The sequence below is a fragment of the Pantherophis guttatus genome, chromosome 1 (genome assembly GCF_059756535.1).
Source record: "Pantherophis guttatus breed Tessera chromosome 1, ASM5975653v1, whole genome shotgun sequence".
NCBI classification, from domain to species: Eukaryota; Metazoa; Chordata; class Lepidosauria; order Squamata; family Colubridae; genus Pantherophis; species Pantherophis guttatus.
Window position 1 is genome coordinate 54,810,939 of NC_142063.1, and position 21,366 is coordinate 54,832,304.

At 36.5% G+C, this 21,366-nt stretch overlaps 1 protein-coding gene across 2 annotated transcripts in view; it reads right to left on the reverse strand.

Annotated features, from left to right (window-relative positions):
- FLVCR2 (FLVCR choline and putative heme transporter 2) overlaps positions 1-21,366 on the reverse strand; it is a 44,177-nt gene that overhangs the window by 19,850 nt on the left and 2,961 nt on the right. For both annotated transcript variants that reach the window (XM_034418143.3, XM_034418144.3), the window contains exons 2-3: positions 5,452-5,593; positions 4,632-4,772 (exon numbers count right to left, since the gene is read on the reverse strand). In XM_034418143.3, coding sequence (XP_034274034.1) covers positions 4,632-4,772; positions 5,452-5,593 — 283 coding nt within the window. The remainder of the gene's footprint in view (positions 1-4,631; positions 4,773-5,451; positions 5,594-21,366) is intronic.

A 21,366-nucleotide genomic window follows, 5' to 3' on the forward strand; every position in this document is an offset into this window, starting at 1 on the left:
CTGTGTTTAATTTTCCTAATATAATCAGAAAGAAACAAATGTGTTAACAGAAATACAGCTCGAGCATCCCCAAGGCACAGTACAATAGATTGGATTCCTAAAGAGAACTCCCAAGAAGCATTTAAAACTGCTCACAATTCAGATTTATTACCTAACTTTTACCAGTGAATTAATGACTAGCAATTGTTTCCTAATGTTTATACCAGAAATCGTGATCAATCCTTATCTGCTATTATTTAAAAATATAGCTTGCTCTTTTTTGCCAAATAAAATAATGGTATCACCTCATTGAGCTAGTTTGGTGTAATGGTTAAGGCATTAGGCTAGAAACTGGGAGGTCATGAGTTCTAGTCCTACCTTGGGCACAAAGCCATCTGGGTGACCTTGAGCCAGTCACTCTTTGTCAGTCCTAGAGGCAAACTACTTCCAAGGTTTTGCCAATAGAACTGAAGGGACCTGTCCAGACAGGTACCAGGAGTCAAAAACTCACTAGAAGGCATTAAAAAATATACAGATAACTCTCTCAAAAACAGCATCTGCATAACCAATTTTATACTGTATGCCCTCCAGAAGCTTCCCCCAATGGAGAGCCAGTTTGGTATAGTAGTTAAAACATTAGGCTAGATACTGGGAGATTGTGAGTTCTAGTCTAGCTGGGTGACCTTGGGCCAGTCTATCAGCCTAGGGAGGAGGCAATGGCAAACCATTTCTGATTAACCTTGCCAAGAAAGCTTCAGGGACTTGTCTAAGGTGGCAGTCACTAGGAGTCAATGCAGATTTAAAAGCACATGTGAGAACACATAGACACAGTCAACATCTGACTGTGATGCTGCTCAATATGGGGAATAAGATTTTTTTTCAAAGGCTCAGTGGAATGGACTGCTCTTTTGGCAATATTCATGAGGGATCTGAATTCTGAGGAAGAATTATTCATTGTCAGCAGGGTTATTGCATGAAACCACAATTCATCTTTTTCAATTTCACTTTAAAAGCTGCAAAACTGAGAAGTTTAGAACTCTAAGAAGGTAATAAAGATGTAGGAATAATTCAAAGTTTACTGCAGGCAGGGAGGAAGGGAGGAAAGGACCAAGTTCAGATGACATGACAGGAAATTTCTAATATTGTTATATGTACTTGAAAAGCTCTGGTAATCAGTCTCTTTGATCAAACAACAGAGAATGATAAGGCAAGCAGAGAGCTGACAGTACACATTCCTAGAAACCATCTTAGACATTGAGACAACCAAAAGATTTGCCCTTTGCACTGTTTCTCTCTTTTTTTTAAACAAAACTTCTCAGAGGGAAAAAACCTTTGAAGCAAATGACCCTTGAGGCAAATGACCCAGAAAATGAGCAGAAATTGAGGACTTGTAAAGTCCTTTGCCATTCTAATAAGAGTCTATAAATATGCTCTTTATGTTTTCAGAACTAACAGGGAACAATAGATATCTTTGTTCCTAGATATTAAATAGAACCTGATACCAATGACACTAACAAATGTGTTCGGTCTACTATTATCAGCTTGAGATCCCAAAGGTGCTTTTTCAAGAGATAACTGGACATTCTGGTTTTTCTTTGAAGACGTTTCACTTCTTGGATGAGAAGTGAAACGTTTTCAAAGAAAAACCAGAAAGTCCAGTTGCTTCTTGAAAAAGCACCTTTGGGACAACCATGAATCTCCATAGACATCATCCTTATATTTACTCTGAATTGCAGGCTTTATTACTGAAGGATCTCACCTGAGTTTTGGATTTTCATGCTCTTTACTGATCCCTCTGCTGTAGTTAGTTTGAACATCTAAGTTGATGAACTTGAAAGCTTTTATAATATTTTGGATCATTATGATCTTAAAATACAGATTTTGCCTTTTTCTATATAACAGTGTCAATTACACAAAGCAGTAATCAAAACTACAAGTATTGATATGTGCAGAAGTATGCAGAAACCCAACTGCCAACAGCTATCAAAATTAGGTTTAGCATATTTAAATTGCAAAATTTCAGATTACTAGACGGGAACATTAAGATAGAGAATTTTGTACGCTATGCACTGGATATCTTTCCTGCTATGCACTGGATGTCTATATTTTTACAGCTCAGATAGGGCATACTTACCCAATAATTTTTTTAAAAAAAAGACATTCCAAAACAGTGGCATCCAAAACAGGCAAGGTGGCAGTTGTGGTGTTGTAATCAAAGTCCTGCCACTTTGCATGTGTCAAGTTGACAATGCACAAAAGGGGCAGAACTGGGCAGTGATGTTGCAACAACCATCTTGCCTATTTGATGACCCCTGCAGACACTGCTATGCCAGAACCAATCAATGTTTCCTTTAAAGATGTGGTAAATGTGGCAATCAGAATAAATCATTCCCTGATTTAATAAGATATTTGAATAATTTATATAAGGAATAAGGCAGGGGTGAAATGCTCCCAGTTCAGACCGGATAGCCCAATCCAGTAGCGATCGAGTAGTTCGGAGAACCGGTAGCAAAAATCCCTGCGCCCCCCCCCCAATGCCCAGCTGAGCCGCGCAATCATCAGAGGCTTTTTTTTTTACTTTTAAAAGCATTTTTTCTACAACCTCTTCCGATAAAAAAATGCTTTTAAAAGTAAAAAAAAAAGCCTCTGATGATCGCGCGGCTCAGCTGGGATCATCAGAGGTTTTTCAAAGCATTTTTTTCTGCAACCTCTTGGCTGAAGAGGTGGTTTTAAAAAATGCTTTGAAAAGTCTCTGACGATTCCAGCTGAGTTGCCTGATCAGCAGAGAGGTATTTTTTAAAAAGCCTCTATGACGATCCCAGCTGAGTTGCCTGATCAGCAGAGGCTTTTCAAAGCATTAGAAAAAATGCTTTGAAAAGTTTAAAAAAAAAAAAAAGTTGGCCACGCCCACCCAGTCACATTACCCCACCACCACCAAGCTACGCCCACAGAACCGGTAGTAACAAATTTTACATTTCACCCCTGGAATAAGGGGCTACTATGCAGATACAGTAATGCCAATGTTTTTATGCAGAAAAAAAACATCCATCAATTCATTCATGTTGTGCTAGGCAACATAACCAACAATAAAAAACAACAGAAATCTCAGAAGAGCTGCCTTTTCAGAGACCTAAACAAAATTCCTCCGTTTCAAGATAAAATGTCAAGTAAGCTACCTTTAGAGCTGAGACACAATGAGACAGTGTGTCTGAGGACATAAGGTACTCATACACAGTTGCAGTCCCACAAGAGATAATGGTCAGGAAGGTAGTTTTTATTTATAATTATATAATTTCCACAGTTTTCTTAAAACAAAAAAATACCTATTCACTTCCAAAAGTGTCACTATCAGACAAATTCAATACATTGACTGCAGTTTTATGTGTTTAGATGTGTCAAATATCAAGTCTGTTGCAGTTTTGAATGCTGCATATTAATGTTATTCCTGAATTTCCCGTTTTCAGACCAAATATAAATGGAAACAATCTAAATGATAAGGCAACAGATATAAACCATCCCGGGGGCGAATTCTGGGACAAACGTGCTTCCATTATCAATAGTCAAGGAAAATTGTCAAACATCCTAAAATATTCTAGATGGTAAACAGGATTTGGTTTTGTTCTCACAGTTGCTGTTTTAAAACAGTGAGCTATAAAAGTTTCTACAGATTTGACAGTAAAAGATTTTTTAAACTTGGTGATCATAAAATGGTATAACAAGCAAAAGATAAGAAAACAAGGATTAGCATTGATTGTATATTCCTTTTTCTCAGTAAAAAGGAATAATGATTTTTTTAAAATGATAAAAAAAAAGCAGCAATGGGAAGAATAATATTTTTAAGTGATAAAGAATGGAGAAAACCCAAAAGTACAGAGTGGAGATAGGAGATAGATTCAGGAAGAATAGAAAGAGCCAATAATTAAGTCCAAAGACTAAGAAACAAGATGAGTTGAAATAAGATTTAACAACTATTAATATAAATGAAGAAGAGTAGAAAATTGTTGAAAGGAACCAGAAGCAAGTAAAATGAAATATAAATATCACTCATTTTAATAAACAAAATAAGCTACCAGAATACATCCAAATCAGTATTCTCAGGGCATTTTATCTATACATTACAATTTCTCCCTATCTAAAGTGAAATGAAATACAATATGAATACTGATTTGGATGTAACTAGGATGTTTTTTATGAAGGAGTAGTTCCAGAGTGCAATTGTGAAAATGTGGTGTTATTGTAAATGAATATTTAAAGCTACACTATTTAACTGCACCTGTGAACACTGAAAAGCTATCTGCAAAAACATTATTTACGGTAATAAAGACAGAGGCTTTATTCTCCACAGAGGCAAGAGAAGAAAAAAGCTAAATGACTAATCGCATTTGAGGAACTGAATTGTCTCCTCTTCAAATTAACAAATTAAACAGCAGATTGCCTTGGTAAAACTGATGCTTTGATATGCAAGTGTTTTAGAGTAATTTTCATATCTTGAGCTTCTTTTGAGAAGAAATACATTTGTTTAAGGAACATCCTATTTGGGAACTGTTTAACTCCTTATTTGTAAACTAAGATGCTGGCAGGTAGATGAAATAACACAAACAAACATGAAAAAAGTGGCATGTTATATGATCCTTCCAATCAAGAGATCTTACCATAAGTGATTATCAACAGCACAAAGTTAACGTTAGAAAATAACCGGACGATGGATTTCAGATAGGAATATTCCTCTGGAGCTGCTGCCTTAATCACAGCCTGGGCTGGACTTGGAGGATATGGAGGCTTTTCCTGAAACACTAAAGAAAAAAAGACAGAACCAGAAATGAGTAACTGCGGATTAAAATAAATTAAAATAAAAGGCAACTGAAAATAAAGTATAGGTACTCAACCATTTTAAGCCAAACTTTTTAACCATCATTTATTGAACATCTGTAGTAGTGCAATTTGCAAATAACACTAAAGAATAATGGGGGGATTTACACATCGTACCAAGTTAAAACAAACAAACCATACTTGGCATAAAATAAATCTGTAGAGATTCTCAGTCATCCAGATCATGGTTGTCCCAAAGGTGCTTTTTCAGGAGGCAATTGGGCTTTCTGGTTTTTTCTTTGAAGACATTTCGCTTCTCATCCAAGAAGCTTCTTCAGTTCTGACAGGATAGTGGGGAATCGAAGGATGTATATTCCTTGCAGACCACTGGTCATTTGCATCCTTGAAGCACTTGGAGGTTTATCTGTGTCCTCAGGGTACTCGCCACTACTCAGGTGACCCTGAGGACACAGATAAACCTCCAAGTGCTTCAACGACCCTCTAAGAGGATGCAAATGACCAGCTGTCTACAAGGAATTTAAAGATCTCAAGATCTGTATAACTCCCAAGTCTGGAACTGATAGTCTAGCAATTCAGCACTGATCTTAGCTGGTGCCTATGCCCAATCTTTAACTATTAATACATTTAACTATTTTCACTTACCAAACACAACTAAGATGAAAAGTGCTGTTGCCACACCCGCTGTGATAAAAAACATGATGCCAATATGGTAAGCCAACTCCTCCTTCTGCTCCAAATCGGGAACCAGAACTGGGGGTAGGAGGAAACCAGCTGCAATGCCAAGCTAAACATAAAAAATACAAATAATATGTCACTTCTTAAATATGCAAGTGCCTTAATAGAATACCTAATATGTTTTCAAATGATATTGTATAATATGTTAACAATAGTTGTAGTTAAATATCATTGTGATATTGCCTCTAATCTTTCTAATAATAACATCAATACATTTCATATAATTTTGAATTTTACTAGTATCACTGTATTTATGGAAACTTATATTTATATCTTTATTTTAAATGCCTAAAAGGTAACGATCTTAAATCTATTAACAATCTTAAGAAATTATTGTGTGAGTGTGTACATATATATATATATATAAAACTTCCTTCAATGTATCACTGCATAGTTCTATGAGACCAAATACTATAACAACTCACAAAATGAGGAAACCTTAGCAGGAATGATAAAGGTACAAAAACCTTACAAAGCAATGTTTATGCATGCCAATTCTAAGTGAACAAGTACTTGGCATTCTTTCCAAAGACTTCCAAGATCAAACATCAATGAATTTATTTTTCTTGGGGAATTTCTGGGGTTGCCAAGAAAGAGGATCACAAACAAGAAGGCAGGCAGGGAACCCATTTTAAGACACTATATAAGGTATATTATCTTTCTTTAACATGGCATCTTGCAGATACATTGGATTAGAATTCACAAGGTTGTGGTCCAAAATACCTGGAGATCACTATCTTGGAGAACTCTGGCCTACACAGAATTATCTGATTTTGGAATGACATCAGTAAAAGAAATCCCTCAGGGACTGCCAGTTCATTTGCTTTTGGAGTGGGTGTTATTGAATAGATGAAAGAAACAAAATAGAGTAGAGTAGAGTAGAGTAGAGTAGAGCTGAACTGAACTGAACTGAACTGAATTGAATTGTTTATTGGCCAAGTATGATTGTATGACACAAGGAATTTGTCTTTGGTGCATATGCTCTCAATGTACATAAAAGACAAGATATATTCATCAATATATGGGCTCGCAATCTGGGTGTCCTCCTGGATGCACGGCTGTCTTTAGAAGAGCACATGACGGCCGTGGCCAGGGGGGCCTTTTATCAGGTTCGCCTGATTCGCCAGTTGCAGCCCTTTCTGGATCGGGACGCCTTGCGCACGGTCACTCACGCCCTTGTCACCTCCCGGTTGGACTATTGTAATGCTCTCTACATGGGGCTCCCCTTGAAGAGCACTTGGAGGCTCCAACTGGTCCAGAATGCGGCCGCGCGGGTGGTTATGGGTGCAACCCGTTGCGCCCACATGACACCCTTCCTGCGCGAGCTGCACTGGCTCCCAGTGGTCTTCCGGGTGCGATTCAAGGTGTTGGTTACCACCTTTAAAGCGCTCCATGGCATAGGACCCGGGTACCTTCGAGACCGACTTCTGCCACCAATAGCCTCCCACCGACCAGTCCGCTCCCACAGAGAGGGTCTCCTCCGGGTGCCATCAGCCAAGTTATGTCGGCTGGCGACACCCAGGGGGAGGGCCTTCTCTGTGGGAGCCCCAGCCCTGTGGAATGAACTGCCCCCCGAAATACGAAAGATTTCCGACCTCTGGGTGTTTCGCTGCGCTCTGAAGACCCTGTTGTTCCGCCAGGCAGGGCTATTAACATAACGTTTTAAATTGGGGTATTTTAAATCTCTGGGATTTTAATTGGAGCCTAATTATTTAATGATTTTAAATTTTAAATTGTTGTCGTGTTTTTTGTGTTTTTAAATAGGCTGTACACCGCCCTGAGTCCTTCAGGAGAAGGGCGGTATAGAAATAAAATTATTTATTTATTTAAATTATTTTATTTATCAAGAATTATAAGGTACAACACTTAATGATAGTCATAGGGTACAAATAAGCAATCAAATCATACTAGGAAACAATCAATATAAATCGTAAGGATACAGGCAACAAAGTTACAGTCATACAGTCATAAGTGGGAGGAGATGGGTGATAGAAACCACAAGAAGATTAATAGTAATGCAGACTTAGTGAATAGTTTGACAGTGTTGAGGGAATTATTTGTTTAGCAGGGTGATGGCGTTTGGGGAAAAAAAGAGATTATGTGTTTTCTTTCTGCTCCCCCGTAAAATTGTTTGGTAAATAAACCCTTTAAAAGGGAAACAGAACAAAATGAAGAGGACATGCCTCATTAGGAAAATTCTTCAAAGGATTAAAAATATATATAATAAGCAACATTTTTTCTACAGGAGGAACAAGAGAGCTATCAATAGCTTTCTGATTGGAACTCCATGTCAAATCCCTCACCCTCTCCCCATTTTAACTGTATTATAATCAACACATGTGCTCATTCACTTTCTCTCTCAAATATGTAAGATGCAATAATAGTTTCAATAGCCGCAGTTTCATTTGCAGCCAATCAAAAAAATTGTCTTTTGGGTCCATTGCTTTTATTACTGACAATCACCTAGTTTGAAGGCAATAGAAAACTGAACCAGCCACAGTATAGAATATCATCCCATCTCAGAATATGGCTCCACAATAACCATAAATTCCCAACATGCTATCATCATCATCTTTGTTAAGATTTAATATAGCCATTCATTTCAGGTTGAGTGAACTCAGAAAGCTTTTAGACCAGGGCTGTCAAACTCCTGTCAAACTCCTGGCCCGTGGGCCGGATGTTTCACGCGCTGGCCACGCCCACACCCAGTTTAGTGAAGGGGAAAGTCCCGATATGTCTTGTGATGCCACCATGATGATGTGAGTTTGATACCCCTGTTTTAGATCAACAAATTCAAACACATGTTTAGAAAATGAAGTTTAAATTTATAATGGGACTTGATTGTAACCTTTAACAAAATGTGGCTTTGCATGTTGCTGTTTTTCTTTCTCCCAAAAATCCTTGAAAAGCTGTTCTAAAATATATTGCAAGAATGGGGATCCCGGGGAAGCATAATGCTTAGAGATTCCTTTGAGGGAGTTGTGCAGTTCAGAAATGTGAAAAATAAACAAGCAAACCATTGAAAACAGAAAGCTTCTGGAAGAGTCATTAGAAATAATAACCACTGTAGTGTTATCTCTTTCATTCTAAAGGTTGAGTCCAGGGGTGGGTTCTACTTATCTTTACTACCAGTTTGCATCACGCCCGCATGCGCAGTTCACCTATGATGATGTCCGGGTCAGTGGGCGGAGCCTCCCACCGGTTTTACTACCGGTTCGAACCGTGGGCAACCCACCACTGGTTGAGTCCTAATGACTTCATGAATATGGAATAAGTAGAGTTTTTGTCAATAGTATGGAATTAGTTGCTGCTCCCTGGCTATTTCTAAGTCCAACTTACAGTCCTGCTATTTCCTAACTTGTCCCACCCAAATATTAATCAGGATTGACTTAACTAGTTTCTGATTCAAGAAAAGGTCTATCAGGTACTGCCAGCTACTGACGCTTTATATCAGGGGTTCCCAACCCCCAGTCCTTGGACCGGCACTGGTCTGCAGCATGCCAGCAACCAGTCCATGCAAACAAATGAAGCCCTATCTGTGGGATGCAGGCAGCACGCAAAACTGCACCCCCGCCGGTCCGTGGAAAAACCTTTCTCCTAGGATCCAGTCCCTGGTGCCCAAAAGGTTGGGGGCCACTGCTCCATATGACCGATCTGCATAAATATAAACAATCTATAAAACAATTCTTAAACTTACATTTTTAATAAAAATTACAATTACATAAATTCTGTAATTGAAAAACAGGAAGAATTGCATGAATTCCTTCAGGGCCGATATAGTTAACAAAAGCAAGAACTGTGTGAAAATAGATAAATAAACATTCAACAATGCTTACAACTACAGTATATATACATATATAGTCAGGGACTAATGCTGACTAAAACTGATCAGCTAAACAGGTTTACTTCTTCATTAGAAACAATCATATACTGAAGCATTTTATTTCAGATCCATTTGTTTTTTTCCCCCCAACTATAGACTTCTGACAAAGGAAACTGGAAATTTAATTTAATTTAATTTAATTAATTCAATTTATATGCGGTCCCTCTCTAAAGACTCAGGGCGGCTTCAACAGATTATCATGGTCTCCAAACATTTGAGACTACTATCCAAGCTTCCTGATAATGAATTACTCTTATCCTGAACAAAGCAAAATCAAAGCTGTTTCCACAGGCTGCACTTTACATATGGAATCAGAATGCCTGTTCGTATTATTTTCGGTGGTAACTTTGTTTGTTATTGTCCCAAGCTCTTTCACAACAGCAGACTAAAACAAAATTGAAGGTCAGCAAGCTAAAACACACAGTACCTTTTAGAAACATACAAGGAAAGAGTAATGAGAAAAGTGTTCACAGGTACCAAGTTACTCCCATCTTCTGGCTTTGGAAGACAAATTCAAATTCTGAAATGAACTTTGTGTCACATTTAATTTTTTGGAAACAAACATGCCTCCAACTAACATACCAACTAATACCAACTAAGCCTACAAATCATTAACTCCCACAATGTTTGTTGGAGGTCTTCATTTGCCAGATACTGTTCTACAATCCTTCTGTATCTCATATCCTGAAGCTCATCACAGTAATGAGAAGTACAGCCTGAAAAGAATCAAATTCACCCTTATCTTTATATGATGATGATGATGATTATTATTATTATTATTATTATTTTGCCAAGTCAGCCAGATGTTTATACTGGATTTGGCATTTTTAATCCCCCTATCAAGCAGATGTGGCTGTTTGATAGTCCTACATTATTATTATTTATTAAATTTATGTCACCTATCTCTCCATTGGGCTATTCTAGGTAGCTCACAACAATAAAAATGAAAATGAAAAGATTTGTAAACGTAACAGTAGCAAAGCAATAAAACAATACAATAAACAATGAAAAAGAAAACAATGAGCATAAAACAATAGGATAAAAGATGGGTGAGAGGAGAAGCAGGGAATGAGGAGGGAGGTGGGGTTTGCTAACAACCTAGTAGCCACCACCAGTGTGGTTCTACCCCATTGGGTCCCCAGCCAACCAGCAGAGCTAGGTCTTCAGGCTCTAACAGAAGGGTAGAAGGATGGACAGAGATATCACCTTGGAGGGTAGGATGATCCAAAAGAAAGATGCTACAGCAGAGAAGGCTGTTCTGGATCCCAATAATCAGAGTTTAATGACTGTCGGGATTCACAGTATGCCCTCTCTGCTGGCAGAAGTGTATACATAGTGTGTGTGTGTGTGTGTATACATACGCACATATACACATACACAAACACATACACTCTCACATATTAGCTGAATACTCATGCTCCGTTGCGAAACTATGTGATCGGGTTTGAAAAATCGACACTTACAGCTTGAAAATTAATGGGTAATTATGATCTCCTTTCCTCTCCCTTTCTCTCCTTCAGGCTTGCCCCACAGAAGCCTCTCCTATCCTATCCCATTCTTTGCAGAGTTATTTTCAGGTTGGGAGGGGGAGTAGAATGTCTAACTAATTAGCATCAGAGCGTGTTAATAATAATATAAGAAATACTAATGATCTGATGGTCATTTTGAAAAATCCTTTCTTAGTGAGCACCTAGAAGCCAAGTGGAACATACGTGCCAAATTTCAAGATTGCAGGCTTTATAGTTCTGGAGATTTTGTGATCGCGGCATGAGTGGTTTTCGCTTTTATATATATATAGATGAGAGAGAGAGACATTAAAAATGTACATCTCATGCAAAACATATCTAAGATATTATATTGTACAAGAAAAGGCCAATTTCAATATATATTGTCTATACTGTAATCCTTTCAATGCAAAAAGGAAACTGCAAACTGCTTAATACATTCACTTTTCAAAAGATTCCTGTAAGTGTCTCAGCAAATGCAACCAGGGAAAGAAATTTGGTAATGCATTGATATACAGTATTTATGTTCTGCTTCAGACTAAGAGTTCCGTAATGATCCTTAAGGGTCCAAATGCAATGTTACCCATTCTGTCTGTAGGCCTCTTCCTGTTTGCACACTCAAAATGGGAAGTTATAAGGACACACAAAAGCTGGTAGTAGAAAGAGAATTATGCATCTTCTTGTTTCTATTTATGGAAGAAACTTCACTGATAGAAATAGATAAAGTTTCAGTTTATCTATTTAACTATTCAGTTATGATGGAAGATCTTCTCTTAGTTTCCAAGGCTTTTCCCCTTACACACCAAAGGAAAAAAAATGACAGCTAGGTTATGTTCTTTGTAATGTCAATATATATTCATATCCTAAGAATGTAAGGACAGCCCTGTTTGTTCTGACAGAGGCCCATCTCAGTCCAGTGTCGCTTCTGGCAATTGCCATCCAGATGCCTCAGTGCTTGCAAGCAGGACACATACACATACACACACCTCTCCTACCACTGTTCCACTGCCAAATTGGTATTTGGAGTCATCCCAGCCTCAATCCAGAGGCAATATTGCATCTTCAAACCAGTCGCCCTTGATAAAACTGTTTCCCCTACGTTAATCCAATTTCCTTTAGACATAGGTACTGTTTGATCATAAAATTCCATGTATGAATTCTATGCTAAGTAAAGGAATGCTTTCTTTCATCTGTTCAAAATCTAATTAGCTTAATTGAATGATCTCTGGTCCTAATATTTGAAAAGAAGGGGAAAAAACCCTTTCTAACTTTCTTCATGCTATGTATAATTTTATATATTTCAATCATGTCCCCCACAGTTGCCTTTCTTCAAAACTAAAGTCCCAAACTTTCTAGCTTTTTCTCATAAATATTTCCATTTGAGGCTTCTGATAGTTTAACACTGCAGTCTTCTGCAACATGATAGTCAATATTTCATTCACTTTCACCTAGATCAGAAACAGATTCCAATGTAGCTGTTTCTGTTGGCAGAAGATTGATTCAAAGCTTCAAAAGCATTTGGGAGAAGTGTTTTGTGTATGCAGTACTGTTAACAGAGGGATTTTGGAACATGAAGCTAAACATTATTTAAACATACATTAAAAACAATGTTGCTTGTTCACTGTTGTCCCACTTTCATTCTGTCTGATTTACGCGTTGGTTTGAAAATTGCAGAAGTATTGCTTTTGAAAGAGCCAAAAAGACTCAACCATGGCAATTTCAAGATTGGTGGACTACAATTCCCAGAATTCTCCAGCCAGCATGCTGGAGCCTTGCCAAGTTTGAAAAACACTGTTATAGCAGAAGTCACAAAGCCATAGCTTGTAGGCCACATGCAGCCCTCCAAGGCCTTTTCTGAGACATCCAAGGCCACTTTCCAAAGGCAGCTCAGAAAATGAGCAGCACTGTCCATGGACACCTCTCCACTCCCACAATCCATGGAATTGTAGATTCACTCAGCTCCCCAGGCAGGGCAGCAGGGAGGCAAGGCATTGCCAGGGAAGGAGGGCCACAAAGCTGATGTTGTTCTGGGGAGAGAAGAAAGCATGGTCAAGGAAGAGGGTCAAGTTAATGAGAGTCTTTCTGTCAGGAAAAGGGAGGGAGGGAGGGAGGGACTGTGCCAGGCAAGATGAAAGAGAAGAAAAAGCAAGAAAGAAAAAAGAGTGAAGGAAAGAAATAGCTCTCTGTTCTTCATAAGAGAGAAGAAAAACAGGATTTAGGCAGGTCTTGGAGGATGGGCTTCCCAGATTATATCATGCTAGATATGTCCTCGAAACAGATACTATCAACCTAGTAATAAAACCATATATTGGTGTACTGGTTGATAAAATCTTGGCTAGCTAAGCGGTTAAGTGAGATGGCCCTATTTCATTGCTCTGCTTGCCACTTAACCTTATTTCATTGTATAAGACTTTTATTTTTTGTCATTTATGTTTATTACCTTTATTTTATTTAATAAACATATTTATTATGTTCATACTATTAATATAATATTCTTCATTTTCTTTATAATTAGTGAGATTTAACAGATCAGCATAATACTATGGGGAAAATAGAAATAAAAGGAATATGTACTGTAATGTTAAGGTTTTTTTTCTTCCTACCATAAATATATTTAAAAGCATTAGTATGGCCCTTAGCCAATGAATTAGTCCTCATCGTGATTCAATTTTTTTTTCACACAAGGAGCCACTTTCTTTCAGTTCAACTTCCTATACAGATTGGCTGAACAGGTTCTCCAGGAAATATTTTGCCCAATAATGATTAAAGTAAGTCTGACATGTCTTTCAAAGGAATGGAGATTGAATAGACTAATTCCCTTCCCAAATTACTAAACAACTTGGCATTGGAAAAATAGAAGACCATGATTTATTTTTGCAAGAAATAAATACAGTTCTTGCTGGCATCCTGCAATCTCTCAAGGGCAGGATTATAATTAAAAGAGAATGCTGGCTCCTACTGATGAGATAAAAGTCTTCTCTCAGTATTAAACTGCTTTTTTATTCTTTAAAATGAACATCAACTGAAAAATTGAACCTGATACATTATATCAAGTTAGGGCTCTTGGAAAACCTAATTAAAGACCCCAAAATACATATTAAGTACTAACGCTTCAAAATAACAATTAAGAATGCCAAATCCACTCCAAACTCAAGCTCTGCTTTGTCTAATTTCTCTTACTATGTATTCACTCTGTTTCAAACATAAATAACTATATTGCAGTACAACTTAATTTTTCCCACATGGCCATTGCAATATATGTGGGTCTGACCTGAATCACACTTGAGATAATGTTTAGCTAATTTTCTTTATAGTTTCCTTCCTTATATTGACTGTATTTTGTTTACTGAAAAATCATGGCCTGCTCTATTACTCTGTCAACTTGCAATTCTGCCTCCTCCCTTTCCAAAACTATCAGCTCAACAGCCAATCCAGGTAATACCTAAAACAGTGTTTCTCAACCTTGGCATTTGTAACATATATGGATTTCAAACCCAGAATTCCTCAGTCAGCATTTTGGCTGAAGAATTCTGGGAGCTGAAGTTCACAAATCTTACAGTTCATAAAGTTGAAAAACTCTTCTAGAAGATGACTCCCTAATCTTTTGGGACTGGGGAAACATAATTGGAATTCTAAGAACTTCTTGTGAGCAAGAAAATGGTTTTTCTATTACAAAAAAAGCTGCCATGCCAAATCAATTATAAAGATGATCTCCTCACAGACACAACTTTCACAACAAAACAGAGGAAATTACAGCTGGTAGCATTAATATTTCCTAGGACCAAACAACTTGCAAAGCTAACAAAACCAGTTTCTGACCTTTTCATACTACAAAAGGAAGGACTGAAAAGTATCATTCTCAGTATTAGCAATGGTGCTGTTGCTTAACTAGCCAAATCAGCATGTTTGTGTGCACACATATTCACAACAGGAATATCAGTAGGGAAATCTCAAGTTTCATCTGTAAAAAATATTCAGAAAAATACAGCACTAAGAAAACTTGGCATACACCATGATCAAAGGCTGGTAACTAACTCTTTCTGAGAAAGTAAAATAACAAAAAATTAGAAGGCATGGCATGAAGTGTCCCAGAAAATGGCATGACAGAAACCACAAACAGTATGTGCCACACTGCATTATTTGGAAAGGTATTTTTGTATTCAATGTGTGGCATAAATAGCTACAATTTAATTTTAGGGACTTTCTGATAGCTGTCTTGGGTGATTGAGTGATTCATTAACTGAATAAGCAAGTTGCAGACACATATAAACATGAAAGCAATGCCACAAGAATATTTTTAAAGAGATATCAACAGAACACTATAAGTAGAGATAGACTATCAACCAGCCTGAATTTCACATTTATCATCTTTTTAAATGTTAGAGATACAATTGTTATCTACAGCCTGCTTCTCTGAGGTATGAATTCAATAGCATTGACTCATAGCATCTCATGGCCTACAAACCAAAGGTATAAAGAGTTTAAAATATACACTGAGTTTCCTCACTTTCTATTAATTTATTTCCATTGCATAATTAATTTGTCTATTAATTTGTTTGCTCTTTCTTAATGAGATTGCAAATCTGAGATCGTATCCTTCTATCTTTCTTCCCGGACACAAATACACACACACAGAGTGCACACACATGATTTTTTACTCTCATCCTGCCACAATGCAGTTAGCCAAGTGCTAGTCTTTGCTTATTCCTATGATCAAGCATTAATCCAAATAATTAAAGTTCTATGTTAATAGCTAACTGATAGCAAAGTATGAAGAGGCCAAGTATTGTACATAATCACAGGATTATGAAAAAACAAAAATGTGTATGTATTGATTGATATAATTTTAAGTAGAAATATGATCAATTCCTCATTGTGGAAATAGGGTTAAATGACCTGTATGCCTGTTAACATAGCGGAGAAGAATGACAATCTACTGCCCAAATACTAAATGTTGATTGGCAGCTTGAACTTCAAGTTCCCTGCTCTACTTTCATTTGTTTAATGTTTAATATGTGATTGGAACCTATTTTCTTAAAATTACATCTTTTAATCACAAATGAATTGACAGCTACCAGACCAAGGAGTAGAGGACACAAAGGATAGAAACCAACTCAATTCCTGAGAGATTGTCCCAGCTGTGCTAAACTGCAGAAACTATAAACTATACACCTAAAATATTCTGATGATGTCTCACCTCCTAGCCATAACAAAGTGCTTTTAATGACTCCCTTTTCTCCATCAAGCATATGGATCTGCAAGAACTGATAGGAGTCCTTGCTCCATGTAATTTGACATTTTGCTGCTGTAAACTTTATCTTCACTCTCCAAATATGCAGATAGAGTTTATCTAAAAGTCGAGAAAAGTAATTCTGAAGATACTACTATATGCAGTGATAAATTATTTATGCCTTTGCTGTTACTTTCCCTTCAAGCTTACAAGTAGTTTTACTTTTTATTATTTCTGCAGAAACTACATTTTTTGCCTGGAATCATTCTACCCTCCTCTTTAATCCTGAACTTTAGAAGCAATTAAGACTCAGCACCCAAATTTGGAATGTCTCTTGCATATAGTGTATTTGTGGTTGTATCTATCTCTCTGCATCTTTGAGTCAGTGTTGATTCCTAGCGACTCCTTAGGCAACATTTTAAAAGTGGTTTTCTTGGCAATAGTTTAAAAAGTGGTTTGCTTACATCTTTCTAGATCTGAGAGTGAGTGGCCCAAGAACACCCATCTGTCTTTATGCCTAAGACCGGACCAGAACTGTGAATCTCCCAGTTTCTAGCCCAGAACCTTAAATAACCACATCAAACTAGCTCTCCCCTTGCAGTTAAAGGTAGTCCTCAACTTGCAACCTTTCATTTAGAGACCGTTTGAAGTTACAACAGTGGAGTGACTTATTACCATTTTTCATACTTATGACCATTTCAGCATTTCCATGGTCATGTGCTAAAAATACAGCCGCTTAGCAACTGGCATGTATTATGACGGTTGCAATGTGCAGGGATCATGTGATCATCTTTTGCAACCCTCCGACAAGCAACATCATTGGGGAAGCCGGATTTACTTAACAAGCGTATTACTAACTTAACTGCAGTGATCCACAACAACTATGACAAGAAAGATTGTAAAATGGGGTAAAACTCATTTAACAACCATCTTGCTTAGCTATAGAAATTTTGGGCTCAATTGTGGTTATAATTTGAGGACTACCTGTACAGTGTTATAATTCATTTGATCGTACCAGTTTTTCCCAACCTGGGAAAGACTATGCCAAAAAATGCTATCTACTCTACTGAATAGTATCATACGTCTACTGTGAACTTTATCTCTTTGGCTGTACAATCCACTGTTTATGAATGGACAGTTATTTATGTATTTTGTTCCCCAAATTTGTATGCTGCTCATTCCCAAGAGGTTCTGATTAGGATCTGAAGTCCAATAAAACGGAAATGGCTCTAAATTTTTGCAAATCTGGCAAGATAATTTTTATGAATTATTTTCATGAATCCTACTTAGTTGTACTCTAAAGGAGCAGAATAATTTTCATTTGTTTTTGATCTGTGTACCTGCTTGGATTTCAAGATTCTAAACTCCATGCAAAACTTTTAGGCTTTTGCAATCCTCCCTCAATTCACTCCCTCTCTCAATGCCCACTCAATGCCTGACTTCAAAACAAGGAAGAGGCAATTACCTAATACCAATTGTTTGTTCTGCCTACACACTATGCTTATCTTAGATGAAGATTTATGTATTTATTCATTAACCTTATTTATATGGCCATTCTCTCATAACAGTGACTCCTGGAGGCATACAAGGATTAAAACACAAATCACAGTACCCAATCCATTTTGTGCAAGGATAAGACAATAACCTTAATTACTGAAAAAAAACACATGATCTATGTATCCATATAGAGCTTTCCTTTTTAACCTGAAATAAGGGAATGTTCCATAACAATAATTCTTCCCAAAGTCTTTAGAAATTGGACAGGATATGAATTTAATATAATATTACTACAGTATTTTTGTTGGTTGCCCAGTCAGCCAGATGTTTAGGCCAACCAATGGTGGTATTATTATTATTATTATTATTATTATTATTATTATTATTATTATTATTATATCTTTAGTGAGATTCACAGCCTTTGAGGCTGGTTAATAGCTCAGCAGCTCGAGTCCTAACCAAGGACCTAGGAACTGTTAAGGTATCATCGGATGATGTAAGCTGTTCCGAGTAAGGTGGTTTTTTGTAGAGTCAAAATGTTCAAGTGTGGTAAATTTAGAATTTCTAAATAGTGGGGTAGCCCTTTGGGTATTGCCCCAAGGGCTCCAATTACAATCGGGACAACACACGATTTCTTTTTCCAGTCGCTCAACTTCAATTTGCAAGTCCCGGTACTTTGTGATTTTTTCTTGCTGCTTATCTTCAATCCGTGCATCACCAGGTATTTCAATGTCAATGAACCATACTTTTTTTTTTCCAACTATTGTTATGTCAGGTGTGTTGTGGACCAAGTGCCTGTCAGTCTGAATCCTGAAGTCCCACAAGATCTTGAGTTTCTCATTCTCTAAAACTTTCTCAACCTGATGTTCCCAGTGGTTTTTGCTATACTCAAATCCAAACTTCTGACACAATTTCCAGTGAATGATCTTAGCAACGTGGTCATGGTGTTGTAGGTAGTCAGTTTGTGAAATTTTGCTGCACCCACTGATCAGGTGGTCGACTGTCTCATCTTTCTCATTACAGAGGCAGCATTTGCTGTTGGTGGTAACATGTTGAATTTTTGCCTTCATGTTTGTGGCTAGGGCTTGTTCTTGAGCTGCCAAAATAAAACTTTCTGTTTCTTTTTTCAGTATTCCTGATCTTAACCAGTTCCAAGTTAGTTTCTGGTCAGCTTTGTCTTCAATACTTTTCAAGTATTGGCCATGCAGAGCTTTGTTTTCCTTTTTTATTATTATTTTTCCTTTTTTATAATTATTATTATAATTATATAATAATAATATAATATATTATATAATAATAATAATAATATATAATATTATATTATATAATATATTATATATAATATTATATTATATAATATATTATATATAATATTATATTATATAATATATTATATATAATATTATATTATATAATAATATAATATAACATTATATTATATATTATTATTATTATTATTATTATTTCCTTTTTGCATTATTATTATTATTATTATTATTATTATTATTATTATTATTATTATTATTATTCAATGCTTTTTGAACCTCATTCCCTCCCTGCAATCTTCTGCTAATGCTCTTGTACGAAGTAGCATAATTTAAATGAGGTGTTTACTACCAGGGTTTTTCTGTGGCTTTCAGATAAGGTGCTCAGAAAAAGGAATTTTAGCTATCAGGCATTTCCAGATATATCAAAGAACACATAGAGTATAAAAGAACATACATGTAATAAAACATACGGGTGGATGAATGGATGTTCTGAATAAGGCATATTTTATCAATAAGAACAACATTACTACAGTAGCCCCAGTCTAGCTTCAGACTTCATTTGTAGATTATACATCTGGTTAACATACCACTAAAGTCCACTTTGGACTGCCAGCTATCATGAAATCAAACAAATTGGGTCACAATAACCAGTTTAAACCAAATTATTTGGCAAAACCCAATGATACTATACACAAAGGTTAAGTTCCTCTTAATACACTAAGAGTACAGTATATCTGTTGAGAAGGTTACTGGAAAAGTTCAAGCATGTGACTTACTAGGGAATCAGAGACAAAGCTAGAGAATCAGCAGAAAGAGCTTCATAACTGTAGTCATAACAAACTTTTCATTAAAGGATACCACCTAGATTAATGATTTTCAAACTTTGCAATTTTAAGATGTGTGAACTTCAAATCCCAGAATTCACCAGCCAGCTAAGAATCGGAATTAGGAATAATCTAATAATGGACAAATAAGCTTACTAAAAACTTCTAAAATAGCTTTTAGTAGATATACATTGTCTACTAAACATGAACAACACAAAAGTATTCCCTATCAAAAAGAACAATTAGCAACTTTTCATAAGTAGAATAACTTTTGGATGAAAACAATGGAAAGATAAATATCATGTAAATTAACCAGTCCCACAAGATCTAACAAAAGATAAATATATTCAATACAAAAGCAATTTTGCAATATAGAGTTGCTTAAGTAGCTTATACATTCTCACAGAGTCAGCATATTTCTGGGATGTCAGCATCCATTGTTCCTCAGCTCATTATGTAGGTAATTGTATTAGTAGGCTTTCAAAACATAACAGTTCAAACTGTCAAGATTCAGACCAGATACAATAATAAATCACATTGCTATATAGACATTTAGCCTTATATTTAGAAATGGTTAAATTAATGGCTTCACTGCAGACAAAAATAAGGGCAGTCAGTTATATATTCAGAAGATATGACTGCTCTAGTTCACAGATATCTTATCCTCCATTGCCCCCCCCCCCCCGTTTTCTGTTTGTATTATCCTTTCATCCTACCAAGTCAACAGAAATATGAATATCCACTTCCTGGTTTTAAAATTAGGAGGCATCCAAACAAAGTTGACATAATAGATTGGCTGAGTCTGAGAACAGTGGTTCCCACCTCACCAACTCTATTCCTTCAACATCTCCCTTCCAATGTTCTCTTTTTCCTGACGGTCAATAGGGGCCTTGCAGGTGATCTTGATCACTGAAAGAGCCAGAAAGTCTTCAGCAGAAGGTATGGACCGTAGTCTGTTAGGGAAAACATGAACTTTAGTAGATACTGGGAGCCACCCAAAATTTATTGCGGATGGACAGCCATATAAATGTTTTAAATAAATAAAATATTATAAGTAAACTTAGTCATTGAGAAATGATCAGACTAATTATCTTGCTGATAAATTACATAGCAACAAAAGTATTATTTGAAGGTCACATCTGTTATCTGTGTTTTATTATCCAGGAACAGAGAAAAGATAAAGCTTTACATGCAAAAGTTGAAGCAGAACTTTCTAAAAAGGATGGCATGAATCTGGGCATCTATTAGAAATTAGATTATTAAAGTAAGTCATAGTTCTAAAACACTTGATGAAAGAACAAAACAACTGTCTCAAGGCCATGGTAGAAGCCATGGCAAGGGAGTGAATTGGATGGGCTATCTTGGAGAAGATGTTAATTACCACCAAGACAATAATTACTGTTGGCTACTACCAACAGTAGTCAGGCTTTATATGTAGTTTTCAAGTGTAAGGAAATTGTTTCCCTAGACCTCTTTGGGAGAAACAGAAAAAAAGAATCCAGTTGTTTGTTATTTTATTATATTTCTATACTGCTGCAAAATATATCACCTCTCCATAGCTTACATCCACACACACACAAAAAATAAAACCAACAAAATCAGAATAAATGATCAT